This window comes from Lycorma delicatula, chromosome 1, assembly GCF_047948215.1.
Source record: "Lycorma delicatula isolate Av1 chromosome 1, ASM4794821v1, whole genome shotgun sequence".
NCBI lineage: Eukaryota > Metazoa > Arthropoda > Insecta > Hemiptera > Fulgoridae > Lycorma > Lycorma delicatula.
The window spans coordinates 489,035-513,196 of NC_134455.1; the positions used below are offsets into that span (position 1 = coordinate 489,035).

Here is a 24,162-nt window from a genome sequence, read left to right on the forward strand (position 1 = left end):
ATGCCACAATAAAACACATTTACTTACACACTGCTTGAAAATAATCATGAGGTTCACTACGCAGGCCATGACTGATTGCAAAAACTTTTATTTGGTAACCGGCACCAGGATACAAGTGAGTCAAAGTTAATCTCTCATCAATTGTCATAGTAGTAACAGCCTCAACATCATCTGCTACACCTGAAAAAAAATTAGTATTCAATCCTAAAGTTGATAATACGAATTGTAATTAATTTAATTCAAATGTAAAAAAATAATTTAAACAGACTTTAAAAAAAAGAGAGATTAAAAGTGACAAAGTGAAAATTATACGATTATGGTTCATTATATTACTACTGAAAATTACTAAATTTGGAGAAAATGTTTTTACAAAAAAATCTGGTACAGCCAGAGATAGTCTGGATCTTAAGAACCCGGAAGTGAAAGGATTAAATAACTGGGATGCAATTTACCAAACTGACCTATTGTATTCTGAATACAATAATTTATTTATTGAAAAATATACTTACATGTTTAGTCACAATCATAATAAATAATTTAAATAGTCATTTAATAAGGTGAATAAGCAAATACTAAATTTAAATAAATTTGAAATGCTGTAAAGCTTTATCAAATAATACTTACATTAAAATAAATATATATATAAGACAATAAAAAAAACTTTATTAAGTAAAAACATTATTAAAACATTAAAGGAAAAACATTATTGCTATATATCTACAGAATAGAAAAAAATTAAAGATAATTTTTTTTCTAAATTCATAATTAATAAGAAAAGTTAACTTTTAAAGTTAATCAGGTTAACAGTACTTATCAATAAGTAAAAGTTGGTTTGACCCGCATACATTGTAAATAAATTTTTTAATAAAATAAGTAATTTTGTGAAAACAAAATTTATTTATTTTTTTTGTTTAGACATGGTCTGTTTTAAAGAATCTATTAAATTTAATACTACCATACTTTATTTAATACTTTATATCTAGTGTTGCCAAATAAGTAAAAAATTGTGGTGAGACCAGTAGCCATGCCTTCATCAAAATCTACATCAGCCCAGGCTTCACGGTCGGCTGAGAGATGCACGGCCGTAAGAGAATGTTTAAAAACAAGATGTCAAACATACAGGTCTAAAATTAAAAAAATCCTTGCCAGTCATAAAATTCTTAAACCTCTCAGACATTTTTGCAACCCTGAACAGCACTAAAATACCAGGACTGTCCGGGCTATTCCTGAACGTATGATAAGCCTCTTTATGTATAATATAAAATCTAATATAATATAAAAATAATAAATAAATCTGGAATGCATTCTTCACATTACATTTTGTTTATAATTGCATGTTTGTGGATTTTTAAAAATAAGTATAAATGATAGATTTGCAAATGAAAAGGTATAGTATTTAGCGATCAGATTTGGAAAAATGCTAATTGCTGTGATGATTTGTCAAATTCAGAAAAATACATGGTAACATAGAAATAAATATGGAAAGCATACATAGTATTGTAAATATGTAAACCAGCAACAAATTTAATATATCGATAAGCAAATATATAGTTTACATGCTGATTGTGAATGTGTTTTGTGCAACAAATGAATAAAATCAGCATATTTTAACATCTTACTAGAAAAAACAATTAAGTTAATTACTAATTTAAAATGAAAACAAATTTTGTCTTCATTAATCAAGTAGAATGGAGAGGACCAATGATTAACATTATGCAAAGTTAAGTAACCAAATAAGAAAATATAACTATTTATTATTTTCAATCTTTTGAAACTTCACATACTAGCAGTGAAAATTAATTTAATCCGCTAGATAATAAATTGATGTTTTTGAAGTTTCTTATAATAAAATACTTGTGAACAGTAAAAACATAAAATTAAAAAAATTATAAAAAGATAAGATTTACGTTTTAAGTATGATAAGATCACACTTTTTGTGGTCATTTCTTATTTTTTTTGACACAAATGACACTTTTGAATTCGCTTTTTTATTTTATTAATTTTTTCTTAATTTATTCTTACTAACTCTGAAAATTATTAAAAAACTGCACACCTGGGATATGTTAAAACACAGATTTTTTAATGTATTTTCCATAACTGTGGAGTAGATTAATTAGTCGCAGAGTCTAGTATGAATAGTTGTTAATTAAAATTATTTTTTAGTTTTAAACATCACTTAACCCACTTATACGTTCATTCATAACTTAAATTCATTATCATATCATACAAATTCATTTACTACACTTTAAAATAATTTACATATCAAATGAGTGATCTAGAAGTACATACCATTATGTACTATAAATTACATTATTATCTATAAATAAGAAGAAAAGTATAATTTGAAAATCTCTAAGTTTAGTATAAATTCTTTATTTGAGCAACACAAAAATAAAAAATACATAAAGAATACATTAAAAATAAATTAGATAAAACAAAAAAAAATACTATGAACAATATAAACAACTGAAAATTGTTTTTTTTTTTAATAATTTAATGAGGACATTGAACGCTAAGAGAATATCAACCACAATATTGCTCTTACAGCACAAGTTTTCTTTAACTATTTATATATTTTTTTAATGTGATGATGTAATCTAGATAATATTATTTTGTTTGAAATTTACTTTTTCTTTTATTCAAGATAATTAACACATTAGGTGATCAAAAGTTTAAAAGTTATGTTTTTATTTCTTCTCTTTCAGACAATAATATATGTGCAGATAGAAACCTTCAAAAAGTTTGTATTAGTTTACCTTACATCCAGTACATAATAAGACTAAAAAAAGTGAAAAAATATACATAAAGTATTTATACAATAATAAATATCATTGAAAACATTTCTAAAACTTACAATACTGAAATATTTAAAGTAGCACACAAACCTAACATAATAAAATATTTAAAAATAAAAAATAATAATAAAACAAACAATCTGTGTAGAATTTACAAAATTAAATGTAATGATTTTGATGGTATTTCTATAGGAAGATCAAATAGAGACTTTAAAACTAAATTTCTTGAACATTATAAAAATTTCAGAAATAAATTAGGTTTATCTAACACGGCATCATACCATTTAATAAACAACAAACATTCTACTTCTGATATTAACACAAATTTAAAAATATTATAAGATGACATAAAATTAAATATATTAAAAAAAAATTACATTTTAAATGCATACAAAATTTCAATTTGATAAACCATCATACAGTGTTTGAGAGTGACTGTCTTATAAAAAACTGCAACAGATAGTAGCACTAGAATACAAATATGTGAAATTTCTTTATTATTTTTATTTTAACATTCTTATTAGGCAATAACAGAATTATTTCAATCATGACTGAGGATGCAGGATCCTGTGAAAATACTTTCATGAAATTCTTATCTCAATATTCCATTCTTTGTGGTTTAAAATTAGTAAATCATTGTATAAAGTATAATTATTGGAAAGTGGTGATAAAGAAAAATAATAAACAATATATAAAAACTATTATATTATCACTTCAGGTGTGTTGAACATAACAAGGAAGATGAAACTGGAAAAGTGAAAAAATCCCAGACCTTGTGCTTGGGACTAATTGATTTAAAGCAGCATGCACAAACCAATACGACTTTCCAGCCAAATAAAAAAAACAAATTTATCTCATTTTTAATGCACTGGTACAAACTTCTAGCAGGAATTAATATAGAAACATTTATAAAGAACTAATAATCAGTGGCAGCTCGCATATAAGCACTGCGGAACTGCAGCACTCCGTATTTTCACTTGATGTCGTCTATAACATTTAATATAATGAATCATTTTTTCTTTAATTCTCTCTTTATACTTGTACAATAAATAATGCTTAAACTTAATGTCAGTTAGCCATCCCCCAGTTTATGAAAAAGATACAAAAATCTTCTTATGGAACTGTGCGCTTCACAGTTTCAGCAACATGGTGTTAGGCTGTTGTGGGCATGCACACATAGGAAGCTGCATACGAGGCTGAGAGGGAGAAAGAGCACTGTCACTCCTGCAGTGCAGACTCTCGCATCTGGTGGAAAGTAGTTAGTTTTTTTTTTTTTACTCTGCGTGTGTATGGAACGTTCCTTGTTCCCTTTTATAGTTTAGTCGGTCGGTGGAAGGAATATGAAACTGGTTTAGTTGTTTTTTCAGTAGGGATCAGAAGATGACGGAAAGCAAGGGCCTCTTTAATTGCTAAATCTGCCCAAATCATGCTGGAAGAGTGAAAGAGAAGGTAATTAGTAACTACTAATTATGTATTTGTTTTGTGTACATAGAAATTTAAATTAAGCACCATTGGACTAGTGTTTTTAAGTGGACATTAACTAATAATACTAAAAAAATTATCTGTATTGACATTTTATTTTATTTGGAATACGGTTTTTAATCAAAGTGTGCTTAAAAACCATATACCGTATTCTTGAATGTGATAAAGTGTAGAATTAGATTATCATCTGCTTCCAGTTATTCTATTTGATTAATTTTTTTCAGTTCCTTTATTTTACAGAAAACTTTAACCATGGCCCTGAAAAGTCACAGAAAAAAGTTTCTAGAGTAGCACCCCCACTAATTTTAGCTACGAGCTGCCGCTGCTAATAATAGTAATAATGATACTAAAAGCTACTTTATTCCACACCTCTAATAATTTGCTAAGAATTGTAATATTTTAAAGTAATGAAAATAATCAACTGAAAAGTCTTGTATTTTCACAAATGTGACTATAGAGTAAAAATAAAAAACATAATGTGAAATAAACTGTAAGTCCAAATTGATTTTTATTACAACTAAAATCTATAAGTACTGTTCTATAATTTAAAGACCTCATCACCCATTTTTCCACTAACTTAAAACATTTCAGTATTTGCAATTTTCTATTTCACAATATTTGCAGAGAACACTACATGAGGGATTACTGAATACGAATCTTACTAGTTTCATGGAAATGTCTACATCTCAGATTTAAGTTATAATTCTGTTTATGACCAATCCTTTTTAGATATTAAAACCCATATGTTAAAAACTAAATATTTTTAATATATATTAATTTTAGTAGTAATGATAAAGTTATTTCAAAATCGTCAGTTACCATCTAATTCCAGTGATTTCATATTAATACCATTGAAAAAGTTACTTGAACAAATATATATATATATTACAAATAGTAGATTAATTGTAGCTTTTATTCTTTACAAGTTTTTATATCACATTACAGCACACTGTGCTAAAAATAAAGTAGCGGTTAAAACCTGCAACTAATTTTAAAAATATTAAGGTAAATCTTAATAAAAAGTTGAAAAAATGTATAACTTACGGATTGTATGATTGACTTGTTGAGGATGGTTGCTTTCAACACCAAAACTAACAGTATTAACTTGTATAGTATATCTTTCACCAGGTGTCATATCTGTTACTTCAGATTCAGTATGGCCTCTTACAGGAGGCAGTTTAACCCATGTATCATCCTCCTCTGTTTTATACCTATTCAAACAGAAAAAAATAATCTAAAAATTACTGTATAATAATTGTAAATAACAGGTATTGTGTTTTAATAATCTATACTATTATTTAAAGAGGAAGAAGATTTTTTTGATCGGGATAAATAAAAATACTACCCGATCTATTGCTACTAAATGTTTACCCATGTTTCTTGGCATAACTGAGAAGGTTTCTGGATATAATTAATCTCAAAAAAAAGTATATATATTTTATTTATTTATGCAGTAGCAGAGATTTGCCAGTTGAAGCACACATTTTAATGAATTGTGAACTGCAAGTATCACTGTGTGAGCTGGGTTTGAACTGAATGATTATGAATATCTAAAACCAATTTCTAGATTTTTTTGAAATTCTGAACAGATTTTTAGATTTTTTTTTGAATCCCTGTTTTAATTTCTTGGTAACAAATGAAGAAATCAACCTGATTTTTTGTGAGTGTAATTTTCATGTGAATAAACCAATTTCTAAATTTTTGATATTCGACCTTGAAAGGGAATCAAGATAAAAAAAATTTTTAACAGTGATTGTACTTCTTCCCGATCCCCATTACAGCAAAGGGCTAGCACATACTCTTCAGATAAATATTTAAAAACCATTTTCAGGTTTTTTTTTAATTCAGATTTTTTAAGGGATGCCCCCCTCTCAATGGCCACTGCCACCATTACTGTTGTATATCTAACTGGCTGCATCTGCCTCCTGTTACTTAACCAAAAACAAAAAATAAAAAGATTGACAGCTACGGGAACCACAAGATACCATATAGCTGCAACGGGAAGCTGGTATTTAATAACAACAAACACATTTATTAACAAAAAATAAATAATTAACTCACCTTTAAAACTCTGTTGATTTTAGTTATGATACTGGGCACAACTATCATTAAAGATCTAAAATGTAATTGGTTAAATCACTCAATTTAATACCCCTTTGCTAATTCAAACAGAACATTCAAAGTATCACTGCTCCTTGTAATTAACAATTTTTTCTTAACAAAATGATGATATCATGAAAAAGCTCACAAATTAGTAAAAAGCAATTTCTGGGTATTAAAATTTATATAGGAATCATCAAAATATGTTATTCTATAAAAAATAACACTTTTATTATTTATAGATGTTTGTATGTACTACAGATTGCCATTATCATGATCTAAGAGTAGCGGTTGAACTACTTAGTTTTCGTTGATATAATAAAAAAAAAATAGTATGAATACAAACTCAGAAGAACAAAAATAAGCAGGTAATGATTAATGGGTGAGTGAAGTGCTATAAAACTTCTTTTCATTATCTACTATTTCAAGGATTATTTTTACCAATGACAGAATCATTTACCAGCTTTCCTATTGTCTTTCTGATTAGACTTTATTATTCTAACTCAATTACAGTTGAAACTTTCCTTATCTTGCAGTAATTAATCTTTTAGGTGACAAAAAAAAATGTTAATCATTACATTAAAAGAGAAAGACATTTTGAGATCAGTTGCATTTTAACAGAAATGGCTTCTTGAAAATGAACTCTGGGCGCTGTTCTTTTGATGGGTTCTGATTAATAACAGCCTGGTCAGGTGATCTAAATACCATAACAAGTTAAAGGCATGCTCACTACACTAACAAGGGTATAGATGCCTATGAGCCTCAATCGATCAATAAAGTTGTAATACATGTGGTTTAAACATTGCTATTTTTATTTTATATAAATATAATAAAAGTATTATTATTTTTATAAGTGAAATATACTTCTTAGAATTGATAATTACAAAGAAACACACAACAACATGAATAGGAAATCCATCCAGCTAAGTTGTAATGTTTATAGGTTTCAATTCAATTTCTTTTATGAAACTGATTAACCATTACCGTTTGAAATCAATTGATTTCAGTCACTTAGCATCTGTTCAAACGGTTCAAATCAATAAAATAATCTGTTTGTCCCAAAAGACAAACAGAAGGGATAAATATCTGTTCACTCTTTGTTATCAACAAAGAAAACTAAAAAATCCGACAAATTATTTTTTGATTTACATATAATCAGAAATACTTATAAATATTAACATATGAAAGGTTGGCAAGTACACACCTTATAGAATATTCTGAGAATAGAGAATTGTCTGGTTCTTTCCATCTAACAACAACTGAATTACTGGTAACTTTTTCAATAGTCAAATTAGTAGGAGGTCTTGGAACTGAAATAAAAAAAATATATTTTATACATTTCAGCAGAAAGACTGTAGAAATAATTAAAATTAAAGATAGTAAAAATAATTAAAATTAAAGATAATTAAGTAAAAACCAATTCTTCAATTCAAATCTTTATATTTTTAATCCTCCCAACTTTAATACCTCCAGTTCATTTAATACTCTATAGTAAAAATCTGCCACAAATAAACCTTCTCTTAGTTCCTTAAATTAAGTTATATTAAATCCATTTGCAACGACCATTCTCAATGCTACTTCGTGAATTCACTCATCTTTAAGTAATTATCTTCAAATTACTTTAAAAATTAACAAAAAATAATTTCAAATATTAAATTCTGGGTATATTCTAAACCCACCAGGTTGGTCTAATGGTAAACTTGTCATCGCAAATCAGTTCTTTAACATCTGATTTTTGAAGCTGAAGGTTCAAATACTAGTAAAGGTAAGTTGCTTTTATATAGATTTGAACACTAGACAGTGGGTACCGGTGTACTTCGGTGATTGGATTTCAATTAACCACACAACTTAGGAATGGTTGGCCTGAGTTCATACAAGACTACACCTCATTTCCATATGATACATATCATCTTCATCTCATTGGACCATGGGGATTGCTTATTGTTCACTAATTGAACATAGTGCACAACATAAACATTAGAAATAACAATAAATAATAAATGGAGAGAGTAAAACAAATAAATTTTGATATTTAATTAAAACACTTGTCCATATAAATTGTGTGCAAGTTTACTATTTTATCTAGAAATTACCATAAAAACTAGCAATTTAATTTTACAATATCATAAAAATTAGTCTTTTGGTTTACAAGCAGGAACAAATCCTGCTAACAATTACAGCAATCGATGATTTTTAACAAATTTTTCAATATTTTTGATATAATAAATGCTTCAAAAGTTTGTGTAATGTTTTGCATTCATTAATTATTATAATGGATACCTGTAATAAATTAAATACATATGGAACATGACTAAAAAAAATATACAATGAAAACTGATTGTTCATTCTGTATATGTTTGGCTTAGGAGAAATTAAAAGTGAAAGCGGCAGGAATTATAAACACTAAAAACTTAGATTTAGATATTTTGATCGATTAAATTATGAATCCTTTATGAAAAATTATTGTTTATATAAGGTGTAATTGATCTCTGTGACAGAGTAACGGCGTCTTCCTTTCATTTCATTTCTTCTGACTTTTGGGGTTCTAGATTTAAATACCAACACAGGCATGGCATTTCACAATACAACAAAATCCATCTCCTATTTTTTTTATCAGTATATAAGAGTGCAACTATCCTTAGGTAAGTATCCTTAGTAAATTATTTTTATTATTGATGATGTGGAGGCTCAGCCAAAATTATTAAAAAAAGACAGTCAGTCATAAGAGATCTATTTAAAAAATAAACTTGAATCTCATCTTGACATAATCTGATGCTAAATGGTTATTCTGTTTTAGAAATATTTAATAAAATCAAAAATCAATTATTTTGCGTACAGCCATAATCTCTTGTTGGATAGGAGTTGCCTATAAAGTTCTAGGTTTCTCAAGTTTTAATAGTCCTCATTTCATTTAATAAATTCTAAAATGTATAATTGTTCATACCGATTATATGCCCATCCCTAAGTCTGATGACTAAAATTTCAGTACTGTTAACAACTTTTATAGTAAAACTACTGTACCAAATTTAAAGTTCCTACAATGGCCCCATAAAAAATTTAAATATTAATATGGCATTAAATACTCCACCCTTTTTGACAGATTAAGTTAAAATTTAATGGTATCAATGCCTTGTATACAGAAATAATTGAGCTACATTTCAAGTTCCAACGGTAGGCATTTCAAAGACGTTTATAAATTTTTGTTTTTTTTCAGTTAGAAGGGGGGTGAGTCATAAGAGATCTATTTAAAAAATAAACTTGAATCTCATCTTGACATAATCTGATGCTAAATGGTTATTCTGTTTTAGAAATATTTAATAAAATCAAAAATCAATTATTTTGCGTACAGCCATAATCTCTTGTTGGATAGGAGTTGCCTATAAAGTTCTAGGTTTCTCAAGTTTTAATAGTCCTCATTTCATTTAATAAATTCTAAAATGTATAATTGTTCATACCGATTATATGCCCATCCCTAAGTCTGATGACTAAAATTTCAGTACTGTTAACAACTTTTATAGTAAAACTACTGTACCAAATTTAAAGTTCCTACAATGGCCCCATAAAAAATTTAAATATTAATATGGCATTAAATACTCCACCCTTTTTGACAGATTAAGTTAAAATTTAATGGTATCAATGCCTTGTATACAGAAATAATTGAGCTACATTTCAAGTTCCAACGGTAGGCATTTCAAAGACGTTTATAAATTTTTGTTTTTTTTCAGTTAGAAGGGGGGTGATCATGAAATGTGAGGATTTTTTTTGCAAATCTTCACTCCAAAAAATCCTCACTCAAAATTTCGATGGATCACCCCTTTTCTCTTACAGCTAAAGCTGATGCAGCAGCTACATGGGCATTGCTGGGGAAGTAAACAAAATAAGAATTTATCTGTAATTGTACGTTACAAATTATTTTTATAAGATTATTATGTTCCACACATGCCACAATAAAACACATTTACTTACACACTGCTTGAAAATAATCATGAGGTTCACTACGCAGGCCATGACTGATTGCAAAAACCTTTATTTGGTAACCGGCACCAGGATACAAGTGAGTCAAAGTTAATCTCTCATCAATTGTCATAGTAGTAACAGCCTCAACATCATCTGCTACACCTGAAAAAAAATTAGTATTCAATCCTAAAGTTGATAATACGAATTGTAATTAATTTAATTCAAATGTAAAAAAATAATTTAAACAGACTTTAAAAAAAAGAGAGATTAAAAGTGACAAAGTGAAAATTATACGATTATGGTTCATTATATTACTACTGAAAATTACTAAATTTGGAGAAAATGTTTTTACAAAAAAATCTGGTACAGCCAGAGATAGTCTGGATCTTAAGAACCCGGAAGTGAAAGTATTAAATAACTGGGATGCAATTTACCAAACTGACCTATTGTATTCTGAATACAATAATTTATTTATTGAAAAATATACTTACATGTTTAGTCACAATCATAATAAATAATTTAAATAGTCATTTAATAAGGTGAATAAGCAAATACTAAATTTAAATAAATTTGAAATGCTGTAAAGCTTTATCAAATAATACTTACATTAAAATAAATATATATATAAGACAATAAAAAAAACTTTATTAAGTAAAAACATTATTAAAACATTAAAGGAAAAACATTATTGCTATATATCTACAGAATAGAAAAAAATTAAAGATAATTTTTTTTCTAAATTCATAATTAATAAGAAAAGTTAACTTTTAAAGTTAATCAGGTTAACAGTACTTATCAATAATTAAAAGTTGGTTTGACCCGCATACATTGTAAATAAATTTTTTAATAAAATAAGTAATTTTGTGAAAACAAAATTTATTTATTTTTTTTGTTTAGACATGGTCTGTTTTAAAGAATCTATTAAATTTAATACTACCATACTTTATTTAATACTTTATATCTAGTGTTGCCAAATAAGTAAAAAATTGTGGTGAGACCAGTAGCCATGCCTTCATCAAAATCTACATCAGCCCAGGCTTCACGGTCGGCTGAGAGATGCACGGCCGTAAGAGAATGTTTAAAAACAAGATGTCAAACATACAGGTCTAAAATTAAAAAAATCCTTGCCAGTCATAAAATTCTTAAACCTCTCAGACATTTTTGCAACCCTGAACAGCACTAAAAAACCAGGACTGTCCGGGCTATTCCTGAACGTATGATAAGCCTCTTTATGTATAATATAAAATCTAATATAATATAAAAATAATAAATAAATCTGGAATGCATTCTTCACATTACATTTTGTTTATAATTGCATGTTTGTGGATTTTTAAAAATAAGTATAAATGATAGATTTGCAAATGAAAAGGTATAGTATTTAGCGATCAGATTTGGAAAAATGCTAATTGCTGTGATGATTTGTCAAATTCAGAAAAATACACGGTAACATAGAAATAAATATGGAAAGCATACATAGTATTGTAAATATGTAAACCAGCAACAAATTTAATATATCGATAAGCAAATATATAGTTTACATGCTGATTGTGAATGTGTTTTGTGCAACAAATGAATAAAATCAGCATATTTTAACATCTTACTAGAAAAAACAATTAAGTTAATTACTAATTTAAAATGAAAACAAATTTTGTCTTCATTAATCAAGTAGAATGGAGAGGACCAATGATTAACATTATGCAAAGTTAAGTAACCAAATAAGAAAATATAACTATTTATTATTTTCAATCTTTTGAAACTTCACATACTAGCAGTGAAAATTAATTTAATCCGCTAGATAATAAATTGATGTTTTTGAAGTTTCTTATAATAAAATACTTGTGAACAGTAAAAACATAAAATTAAAAAAATTATAAAAAGATAAGATTTACGTTTTAAGTATGATAAGATCACACTTTTTGTGGTCATTTCTTATTTTTTTTGACACAAATGACACTTTTGAATTCGCTTTTTTATTTTATTAATTTTTTCTTAATTTATTCTTACTAACTCTGAAAATTATTAAAAAACTGCACACCTGGGATATGTTAAAACACAGATTTTTTAATGTATTTTCCATAACTGTGGAGTAGATTAATTAGTCGCAGAGTCTAGTATGAATAGTTGTTAATTAAAATTATTTTTTAGTTTTAAACATCACTTAACCCACTTATACGTTCATTCATAACTTAAATTCATTATCATATCATACAAATTCATTTACTACACTTTAAAATAATTTACATATCAAATGAGTGATCTAGAAGTACATACCATTATGTACTATAAATTACATTATTATCTATAAATAAGAAGAAAAGTATAATTTGAAAATCTCTAAGTTTAGTATAAATTCTTTATTTGAGCAACACAAAAATAAAAAATACATAAAGAATACATTAAAAATAAATTAGATAAAACAAAAAAAAATACTATGAACAATATAAACAACTGAAAATTGTTTTTTTTTTTAATAATTTAATGAGGACATTGAACGCTAAGAGAATATCAACCACAATATTGCTCTTACAGCACAAGTTTTCTTTAACTATTTATATATTTTTTTAATGTGATGATGTAATCTAGATAATATTATTTTGTTTGAAATTTACTTTTTCTTTTATTCAAGATAATTATCAATCCCTATTTTTATCATAAACCTTTGTAATATTTTCAACTATGCTATCAGTATATACCGTGTCAATTTTTTGCGTTTCATTTATTGGTATTAGATATGTATTATTGATAATTTTCAATATTTGTTTTTTGTATTTATTATCAATCAAAAATTCACTATAACCATTATATATGGCAATTTGTTTTATAATATCTATTCTTTAATTTATTTTTATTTTCATTATATTGTGTATAAAACAAATTGTTATATTTAATGGTTACAGTAAACTGATAACATATACAAAAAAAATAAATATTACAAATTAATAATAATACATGTCTAATACCAATAAATGAAAAAAAAAAAAAAAAAAAAAAATTGAGAATGTATATTTAAAATATGTAAATACTGATAGCATAGTTGAAAATATTACAAAGGTTTATGACAAAAATAGGTTTAAACTTGCATTCCAGACAAACAATCACATAATAAAACATTAGACATACTGATTCACAAACTGTATATAATTTGGGTGGAATTTACAAAATAGAATGCAACGACTGTAATCATATTTATATAGTAAAGACCACTAGATCTTTCAAAACCAGATTTTTTGAACACTTTAGATATTACAAAAATGGAAATTGGGGTTTTCTAATGTTTCTGACCATCTTATTCGTAATAAATATTCAATATCTGATATTTATACTAACTTAGAAATATTAGAAATTAAAAAATCTAATATGAATAATAATAATAGGGGTTTAGACATTTTAGAGAGATTTTATATATATAAATATAAAAATGGATTCAGCTTGATCAATCAACAAACAGAATATGACGATGACATCATTATAAAGACTGCAATAGATAGCAGAACTTTATCATACATTGTTAATTTTTAGTTTAATTTATTTAAAACCCTACACAGTAATATAATATTGGCTAGCCAACCACACACACATATCATTTTTTTTAACATATTTATCATTTTAACTTTTAATTAATATTTTTATTTGATTTTTATTTTTATTTTTATTTTGCGTGAACAATTAAAAGATTGGATCTATTGAAGGTGCGAAAAAATTGTGAAAGTACTTTTATGTTTATTTAATGATATAAGGTAAGTGTCATCCTACCTAATTTAACTTTATTCTGTACTTGATGGATCAAATTATTTATTTAAATATATTATATAAATATATAAGAAATAATCCTAAAGTCATACACTGAAATCCATAAACTGAAATTGTGTTTATTTTCTAAACAGAATTTTCAATACATAAATAATCTATATTTAGAAATAAAACAAATTTATCCAAACAAGGATACACAACATAACAAAAATGTTATAGTGAGCAAATCAACATAGACTGGTGGGCTGCATAGGTAAGAATTTCTAATGTAGTGCTTAATAAAATGACTTCCTTCCTACAAACCTGAAAGAGCAAAAAGGACTTGTTACACATCACATTAGAACATGTTATGACAGCTTTACTCTTGATTTCTTACCATGTAGGCAACCAACTATTTAAATTATAGTGAAGTATAGTGAAGCTACAAGTTAACTATTGCAGATGTTAGTTTATTTATAAAAAACACAATAAAAATGACATAAAATGTGGTAATTTTAATATTATTAAAAAAAAACAAACAATAATACCTATACTGAAGAGCAAGTCTTATATATTCATTTTGATTTTTGTAAGTTATTCGTCTGTGAGATGATGACAAAGGCACATCTACACCAGCAGCAGATGGTGTAGAAAATGGCATGTCAAGATTTTGAAATTCTTTTTCATCTGGATTCATGTCACGAATGCACAGTAATCCTAGATCACAATAAATTACAAAAATACTGAATTAATGATCATGCAATTCACAATAATTCTAATAATACATCTGTAATTTATTCCTTGTTAGATATGACTAATATTAATAGGTATTAATATTGCTTATTATATTATTATTATTAATATTGCTTACTGAAAAAAAAAAAAATTAATAAAGAATTACTCTTATCTTTTAACTTAACTTCCTTTTTTTAATTATTTTTATTAACAAACTAAAAAAAGATCTTTTTACATACCCTCAAGTTTTACTTTTTACCAAATGCACCTAATTTTGAAGATTACATTTATTAAGCTCCAAGGGTGGTCCGATAAAAGTCTCTTCCACATCAATTTACAAAATTTTCTTAAAGCAAGTGATATATGTAATTTGAATATTATTGATTTTTTGTCCACTGTTTAGTAACAAATTGTTATAGTGTAGAGAAATGTCAACTTGAAGTCATTCTTATATTCAAACTATTTTCATACAAAATTAAAAAAAAAATTTGGATTAACATGATCTAAATGAAAAGAGTAAATATAATGAGTAAGATATTTGATACATAGATCTATGTATCTTTGATGTATAAGTAAAGATTGCTGAGAATCAAACAAATTATTGAGCTCATAGTTTGTTCATTGTTTTACAATCCAGGAATCCATGTATTATATTCACTACAAAGAATCAACAATCAAACCAAACATAACCTACGCTTGCTAACGTTGATTAATGTGTAATGTTTTGATTATTTAAATAATAAATTCAGTAATTACTGCTTATAGTTGAGTTATTTTGATATGTAAAATGAATGGTATATTTAATAAATTTATTATGTTATATAATACTTATATTATTTATTAAAATTTTCAACACTGGAGGTGAATTATGCATATTAACCGGTAATTATGTGAATTAATCAAATTTCTTTAACATACATATATAATATTTAAAAAATACTAAAAAGTAACAAACAATATGTTCTCTGTTCTTTAAGTTTTAAGATTTTTAAGTTGTAGATGATTGCTAAATTTTTAATTTGAAAGTGGTAGTCAAAAGAAAATATTTAAAGAACTGAAAAAAAATCATTTGTTATTTTTACTGCAATTTCTTCTAAGAACAAACAACTATTAACTACACAAAAAATTGTTTTTACTAGTTCTAAAACTAATCTTGACACCATCTTATCCATCCAATGAAAATAAAAAAATTAAATAAGAAAAAACTGGTTGACCTCTATGATTTTTAATTAATTTATTCAGATTTCAATGCCAAGTAAAGTTACATCATTCAAATGACTGTAAAGAATATTTTACAGAACTCCACCCCATAATAACTGGGGCTGTTTGAACATCTTTAATCTTCAAATAAAATCATGTTCTAACCACAAAAAACAGAATTAAAAAATTCTTTTCAATACCTTATCAGGCAAGTTGATCTCTGACTTGCAAAAGACAAATCTGGATAAAGTTCATTGAAAAGTTACAAAATAAACTTTATAAAAGAAATAAGAATTACTAAAAATAATTATGATAAAAAATTATAATTAATTAGGCTTACCATATTTTTTTGGGTCTAACCCAAGACATATTTTTGAAATTACTTAAAAGTCTTAACAGTTTACTGAAACATTAAATTTTATTTATTCAGTTATATTTTTCACTAGACGACTTTTTTCAGAAATGGTTTGTTTGTTTTAATTACATCATAAAATTCACAACAAGAAAATTCTGAATTAATTTTAAAATTTAGCAGATACTAAAAGTCTACCCCTTTCTGCAGACCAAATGTTACCTGTAATTGAAAAAACTATCAACTGGAGCAGATATCCCAGGCAAAGACATTGCCAACTCAACCATTTTAGAAATATTACAACATGAAATATCAATCTTTTGAAATCCTTAAAAATTACTTTCCACTTCTCTTCAATAGTATCTAGTACTTTTTCAGAACTTGAACCACAACCTACCCTTTAGTTTTGAATTACTTGGTTCAACAATGTACATTCATCAAACAGGTCAATATTTATGGAATCTTTTATAATTTCATTAACAACTTGTGCACTCTCTTCTAAATCGGACCAGGCAATTTCAGTTGCTAAATTTATCCACTGAGACTTACTAGCTTTATAAAAATTGGCTCTCCACAACATCATTATTTTCTTTTAGAGTGCATAGCAATTCTTTGGCAGAAGATGGTATAAATTTGTGGGTTTTTCTTTCCTGAAGTTACAAATTAATTCAGAATATGTCTGAAATGCTTCTGTTGGTGTATAGAATTAATTAGCTTCCAATTTCATTATTAAATACATTTCATTATAACTACATTATTAAATAACTGTACAGTGCCATATAAAAATTTCAATAACAGTTCACTTCCTAGATTACAAAAAAATCAAATAATAATTTTGGGCATTTGTTACAAGATAAGCATGATAAGTACAATTATGAGTATATATTATAAGTATAAGTATGATTTTAGGCCATCAAAAATGGAAAGAATTGTTTCTATTGCAGGTAACAAACTAAGGAACCTTGTGCTGCTTTGAGATAGTACTTTTTTGTAATTTGTTTCCACAAAATCACAGAACTCTAAGTTTTGTTACTCTTACTGTATATATGTGAAAATATTTATAAATTTTTAAAACAATAACTTCTATGTCCAGGGGTAGAGAATCACATGCTGTTTGTAATGAATTATGTACAATGTGGGATGAACAACCAATTCCGAAAATAGGTCTATTTAAATCAATTTGAACTTTTTTGAACACATTTTCATTCCTTTTTCTTCACACTACCAAAATTACTGTTAGTATTATCAGCAGTATAATAAACGAACTTTTCTTCAAGTTCGTATTTTTTCACACATTGACAAAGATACAGAGTCAAAATTTGAGTATGGTATGAAAATGTAGCTTCTTTAGCAGCACACTCCAAATCACTATTATTGTTATTCGCTTCTTTGGCTTTAAAAAAATCTCTTTGCTGAAGCAGTAGCATTAATAGCACTCCTATGTTTAGCTGTTTTCACATGGTCTTCAATATCACCATTTCACCCTTTCCTTTATGTGCAACAGAAAATTCTCCAGTACATAGTGTGCAATAAACACATTCATTGTTACTGTCAACACACAATTTCAAAAATTTGTATTCCTGTTGCTGGTTAACATTAAACACACATTTTCTTTTGCCCATTGCTAAATGATGAGACAGATTAGACAAAAAAACAAATAGAGATAAAATGATAAAAAACAAGTAGTTGAGTTTCTTCACACATGAAAACAAAATAAACACGTATCCCAGTTGTGTTGCTAAATGACTAAGTAAAAGTTGTGGTAAGAACAGTAGCCACACCTCCGTCAAAATCTATGTCAACACTTGCTCCAAAGTTGGCTGAGAGATACACGGCTGTAAGAGAATGTTTAAAAATGTGATGTTGAACATATAGGTCTAAAATTAAAAAAAAAAAATCCTAGACAATCATAAAATTCTCAAACCCCGGACAGCATTAAACAACCAGGACTGTCCAGTCTCATCCCGAACGTATGGTAAGCCTATAATTAATAAAATTATTAAAATAGACTGGTAAAAAAGAACATTTTTAGATTATTTATAAAAAATGATTAAAATCTCAATTCGATGACCATTTTGAATAAAACCATCATCAGTAAATACGGAAATAATATGTATAAAAAAATAAAATTAAAAACAAATTAAAAAATTTTAATAAAGCAATAATAGTACATAATTTAAATGAATAAATAATTTTTATGAAGTACTATAAAGAAATATTTTTATCAGTGTATAAAATAAAATATAAAAACATATGCAGACCAAACTGTATTGTTTTTTGATGATCCCAGTTAAAAACTTAAAGTTAGCTTAAAAAGTCTTATCAACTGAAAATTGCTACTCAGATTGCTGTACATGACTTAAGCACATTTATTTAAGTTGTGCTCAGCAATCTGATTTGGAGGTTTCAGTTGTTTAGACTTTTTAAACTAACTTTACACTTTTTATTGGGATCAAAAAACAGTACATCTTACTCTTTGGTCAAGTTGTTTTTATTTTTTATTTTTATGCACTGGGTAGAAATATTTATCATGTCATGTTTCATAAGTATTATTTATTAATTAATTATACATTATTATTTTCTATTGTCTTTATCATTTTTTTATTATTACTTTTACTTTCTTGTCAAGCGCTATAGCTTTAGAAGGGAAAGTATAGTAATCTGTCCAATTTGGGCATATGTGGTTTTAACTGGATATTTACGTTTTGACACCTAAGGAACCCAAAAACCAGATGGAAATTTTCTGGATGTTCAGAAGTATGTGTGTCTCTAAATCACTTTATATCTTCAGAACTACTTGACCAATTTTGACCAAACTTGGTCAGACTACTTTTATGTATGGGGCACTGATGCCATTAAATTCTCAACTTAAAAGGTCACAAGGGGGTGAGACTATAAGGAAAGGTCACTCTCAGTATCTCAAGATTTCGGCTAATTAAGTTCTTATTTTTCTTAGGCGCATTTGTTAACAATTAAAAAATAATATTTCTAAAATTTTTTTAGCAAAACCGCATGTCCACCTCAAAAAATTCTCTAAATGAACTAGTGGCTAAGTGGATATACTGTGTCATTAGTGCCTCCTCTCATCACAAAAAGCGCTAGTGTAGCACTGATATGCAGCTGCTGTAGTTTGCTATGTTGTGACATCACAAGTGAGTGGTACAATTAAATAAATGAACAATATTTAAAGTGTAAAAAAGTACTTAAAGTGATTGCTAGTACTGCGTCACACCTGCATGAATGAAATACAGTAAGCGTGCGTGTTTTAATTGGAATCATTTAATTAAATAAACAAAAAATATTATATTTAAATGAAATTAGAAATATTTTAAATTAAGTTGTGTGTGTAAGCTATGCATCAGAAAGAAGCCGTACGACGGGAAAGTCCTACAACTGTGTTGTCAGCTTTTTTTTTTTACATATGTACTACTTTTTTATTGTCATTTGATGATACAACAATTGAGATAGTCAATTAATTTCAGCTGGAAAAATAATTTTTTAATAAACTGCTTTAGTACTACTTTGTTTCATTTACTATTTTACATAGTTCTTCCTTTGTATATAAATAACCATTACAATTAATACTTAATATTAAATTTATTATAATTATTGTAATTTATATATAACATATTATTAAGTAATAAGTAAGTATTGCATACTTCATAAGTAATACATCTTTTTTAATTAAATTAAAAAAAAAAAATGATTATTTATTAACTATTTTTATTATTATAACTATTTTCCAAATTTCACTGAAAATTACCAAATGAAAACTGTTACTTCTATGGAATGAACAGGGAAATAAAACTTAAAATTTAGAAATTATAAAAGAGAAAAAATACTATTTCTTAAAAAAAAAAATACGGGTACCTTAAAATGAACTAACAAAACTATATTGACAAAAAAATTCCTTTGATATAATTACATAATTTTGCATTTTGAAACTATTACAAACCAATTATTTACTTGTAATGAATTTAACAGAATTCAAAGAATGTCGCTTCTAAATATCCTTTCTGATTTATTTTCAACTTTTTAAATTTTATTTGTAATTGATTCCTATTAAATTATCTCTACCTTTCTGGTGATAAACTTAAGTGTATGCTAAAAAAAAGAGCTACTTGTAAAAGTATTTTCTCATTTTAACACACAGGCTTTGATACTGGTTACTACGTCTTGTATAAGCATTTAAAGTGAGGCATCCTATTCTCCCCTCAATTTTCCATCTGTATATCAGGTCTATTTCTTATCTATTCTACCATTTATTATTTTTTTGTCATACTGAGTAATTATAAAGATTAAATTTGTACCTGGGTAAACGATACTGCAACATTTCAATACAAAATTTATAAATATTTCTATTACTGACAAACAAATAGTGTTAGACGAGGCAAAAACTTACATGATACAGATGTCCTGTAACACACCAATAGAATGTGAATACCGGATGACAATGGGGGATTTGTAATACATAGAAACTACATGCATTAAAAAAATACTGAAGGCAGCAGGTTGTTTAATATAAATAAGATAAAATTTATTCAAAAATGACCAATAAATGGATGATTTTAAATAAAACTATGCATTCCAAAACTTTTCTCCTAAACACCTATATTTACTTCCTTGCTTTTTCTATTCAAAATATTTTCAAATATTTGGTTTTGAAAATAATTATAGAAATATACACAGATGCTTCAATTGAAGTGTTCTTTTTAATTTAAAATGGGTTTAAAAAAATTACAATAACATTGATTAAAAATGAATTAAACTTGTTAATTACCAGGAACATAATCACGATCTACTTCAGTAAGATCAGCAGGTGTCAATGGCATGCCAGCTAATTGTTTCCATACAGGCTCAGCAAGATTTAAACTTAAAGGACTTCCGGTTCTAATAGCAATTCCCATCAACATACCTACAAACAAGATTAATAAAATGGCAGCTACTAAATATCAGCATCAGCATTAAATCTAAAATACTACAAACAAAACAACAAAATATATCACTATAAATTACTGATCTATAAATGAGGTAGCATCAAAGATTCCTCCACAGAATTTTTATTTTCAAGTGAGAAGAAAACAAAAAAATAGTTGGTTAATCGGTGCTAACTTAAGACAACACAATATGATAGTTGTACTGGTGATGTTACTCTGGGCTGCACAAGTTACAAGTCTTCACCAGCATCAAATCATAAGCTATTAACATCAGACAATGTGGGAAACAAACATGATGTTTTTTCAAATCATTCTAAAGCATTCTTCAGCAACTTGCTACTGAAACTCAAACTTCTGATTATTCCTTGACAGAATTTATCACTCAGAATATGCTACACAAAACTTTTTTTTGAATTATTTTTTCACCATATTTCTTCAAACATTATCATCTCCAACAGTGATCTTTGAAGCAAAATGAAAAATTTATTATCTGTTAAGTGACTTAATATGACTGACAAATAAATTGTGATATACGTTTTAAATAGCTCTTGCTGTAAAGAGGATTGAGAAAATTAATGTGATAAAGTAAAATAATATTTAAACAAGACTCACATCATCCTTACAGCATTATCAAGAAATAAATAACTATTAATAAAAAACAACTTCAACAGTCGGTCATTAAGTTTTTTTTTTGTTTCGTAAGGTCTTCAAGTAATAGCTATATGTAAAAAAGATACTGTATTATTATAAAAATAGAAATATATTTATTAAACACATAAAAAGCTATACCTAAAAATCTAAACATAGACATATGCAGTGGAGATTTTGCTGTTGGATTAAGTAAAAAGCAATCTCGATTGGTACCGGTATCATCACGACCATTTGGTGTTATCAAAAGAGGTAAGGAACCATTTTGTAATTCATCACACATTTCAGCAATACTTTCACTATAACCTCCACCACAATCATCAACACTCTCCCCTGAAATATTATAAATAAACATACAGTTAGGTTAGAAATAATACAATTATATATCAGAAATTTTTTATTTTTTAATTTAATAAAATTTTAAGTGAAGGGCAATCAGTAGCAAAGAGCTATTTTTTTGATTCAATTTAATTAAATGTTTCAATTTCAGATCCAGCTAAGGTTAACAGGTGATTAATACTATTCAATCAGTTGGAAAGAGATCTGTATTCATACTTATAAAGTTAAAAAGGTACTTGGGACGAGCCATAATACCTGATTAGGTATAACTAGCCGTGGCCCGCGACTTCGTCCGCGTGGGATTTATTCAATAGTTACAAATAGTACTTCATTGTGAAAATTGATTTGCAAAAATTAACGACTATATGATGCATAACTGAAACCTGCAACTTCACCCGCGTCGGAATCACTTAATTTATAGAATATAGCTGCCCGGCCCGGCTTTGCACGGTTGGTGTACCCATTTAAAAAAATAAGATATTTGTTGCAGTCGTTCAGAGTTATGCGCGTATCTACAGTACAAATATTTTTGTTATATTTGTAATTTTTTTGTGCTTACCTATGGCTACTATATACTATATACTTACACCTATTTTCATTCTCTCAGTATATTTTGTATTTTTTTTTTTTGTTGTTTTATGTATTATTTCTGATCTGCGTCTGAAATGAAATAAATCTGCAAGAATTGCGGATTTTGGCCTGATGGTGGTAAAAGACGCTGGTGGTGGAGGTATAAGATGATAAACTTGGCCCTCTATTTTAAAAGTGGGAATAAAATTTTGTTCTCTAATTTCTTTCGTGCCAAACGAAGTCATTTGCAATAGGCTATTGTACCTACATATGTTGGTTAAAAAATGTCTAGATAGTGGATGATTATTTGTCAAAAGACTTTTTATTGGCTGTGGAGGCTCCTGAATATTGGGGAGACTGACTTTTCCAGAAGCACAGCACAAACCATTAGGTTCATCGACCCATTTTTTGGCAGAACATTTAGAGCATTATTCATGGCTCCGATTTGGACGGAAGTCTGTTGAGCATAATCAATCTGTGGATCGTATCTGAAAGCCAGTTACTGTGAGCTAAAACTCGATTGCGAACTCTAGCCGTTGACGTCTGTTGTCTTTCTCTCTGATTCCGAAGGCGTTCGGAACGCTAAGAGCTCGATTCCCTAGCGTGAGCTTGTACATTTCTAATATTTTGTTCTTCAAGCCGCTGCGAACGCTCGATACTCGACTCTCGCGTGCGGACTTGAGACGTTCGCAAATTTTGTTCAGCAAGCCGTTGTGAATGCTCAATACTTGACTCTCTTGCACGCGATTGCGACGCGTATTCTCTCTGACTTGCAAGACGATTTTCAGTTTTTGATGGAGATTCTCTATCACGACTTATTTTTATTGCCCTAGCCTGTAAACTATTTCTAGAAAGTTGAGATCTTAATCTTTTGGGCATTTTGAAATGATAAAAAAACTAAATACTACATCAACTAATACTAAATTATTCGCTTACACGTTGAACAGGAATTAGCCTGTATATGAAGTGGTGATTAAAAAATTATAAAAAATTCAAAATATTTTCAAGGAAAAATATTCGATATCGCACACAACCGCTGCGTAGGAAGCCGACCGCGCGAATGAACCGCACGGCACTTTATTTTGTGACATTAACTCCCCTCCTGCACCGCAGTGACGCTTAGGTCACATGCTGCTGCCTAGCTAGCTGAGTGGGGTGTGGGCGGGGCGAGGGAGCAGAGGCAAGCAGTGGTGGGAACACGAGCATCAAGAGAGACACGACAACGATGACGGATAGTTGCTAGTTAATGAATTACAAAGATAGAAAAATTAAAATATGTTGCTTAAATAATGCGGTAAAAAGTAGCCTATGTTCATCA

General features: G+C 27.5%; 1 protein-coding gene and 1 pseudogene across 1 annotated transcript; both read right to left on the reverse strand.

The window, feature by feature from the left end:
* LOC142318553 (tyrosine-protein phosphatase 10D-like) overlaps positions 1 to 14,743 on the reverse strand; it is an 85,698-nt pseudogene extending 70,955 nt beyond the window's left edge.
* Positions 10,484 to 23,723, reverse strand: LOC142318554 (E3 ubiquitin-protein ligase HERC2-like). The gene is made up of 5 exons (XM_075355108.1): positions 23,573 to 23,723; positions 22,077 to 22,268; positions 21,131 to 21,265; positions 14,612 to 14,780; positions 10,484 to 10,496 (listed from the first exon to the last, which is right to left on the reverse strand). The coding sequence occupies exons 1-5, from the start codon at positions 23,721 to 23,723 to the stop codon at positions 10,484 to 10,486; spliced, it is 660 nt and encodes a 219-aa protein (XP_075211223.1).
* Positions 23,724 to 24,162: the final 439 nt, after the last annotated feature.

Coding starts and splice junctions, on each gene's coding strand:
- LOC142318554 (XM_075355108.1), bottom strand. CDS start 23,723: ATGCCCAAAAGATTAAGATCTCAACTTTCTAGAAATAGTTTACAGGCT. Junction 22,269..23,572: donor ATCGCGTGCAAGAGAGTCAA/GTATTGAGCATT, acceptor ATAATATTTCAG/GGGAGAGTGTTGATGATTGT. Junction 21,266..22,076: donor GTCTATGTTTAGATTTTTAG/GTATAGCTTTTT, acceptor TCTTGTTTGTAG/GTATGTTGATGGGAATTGCT.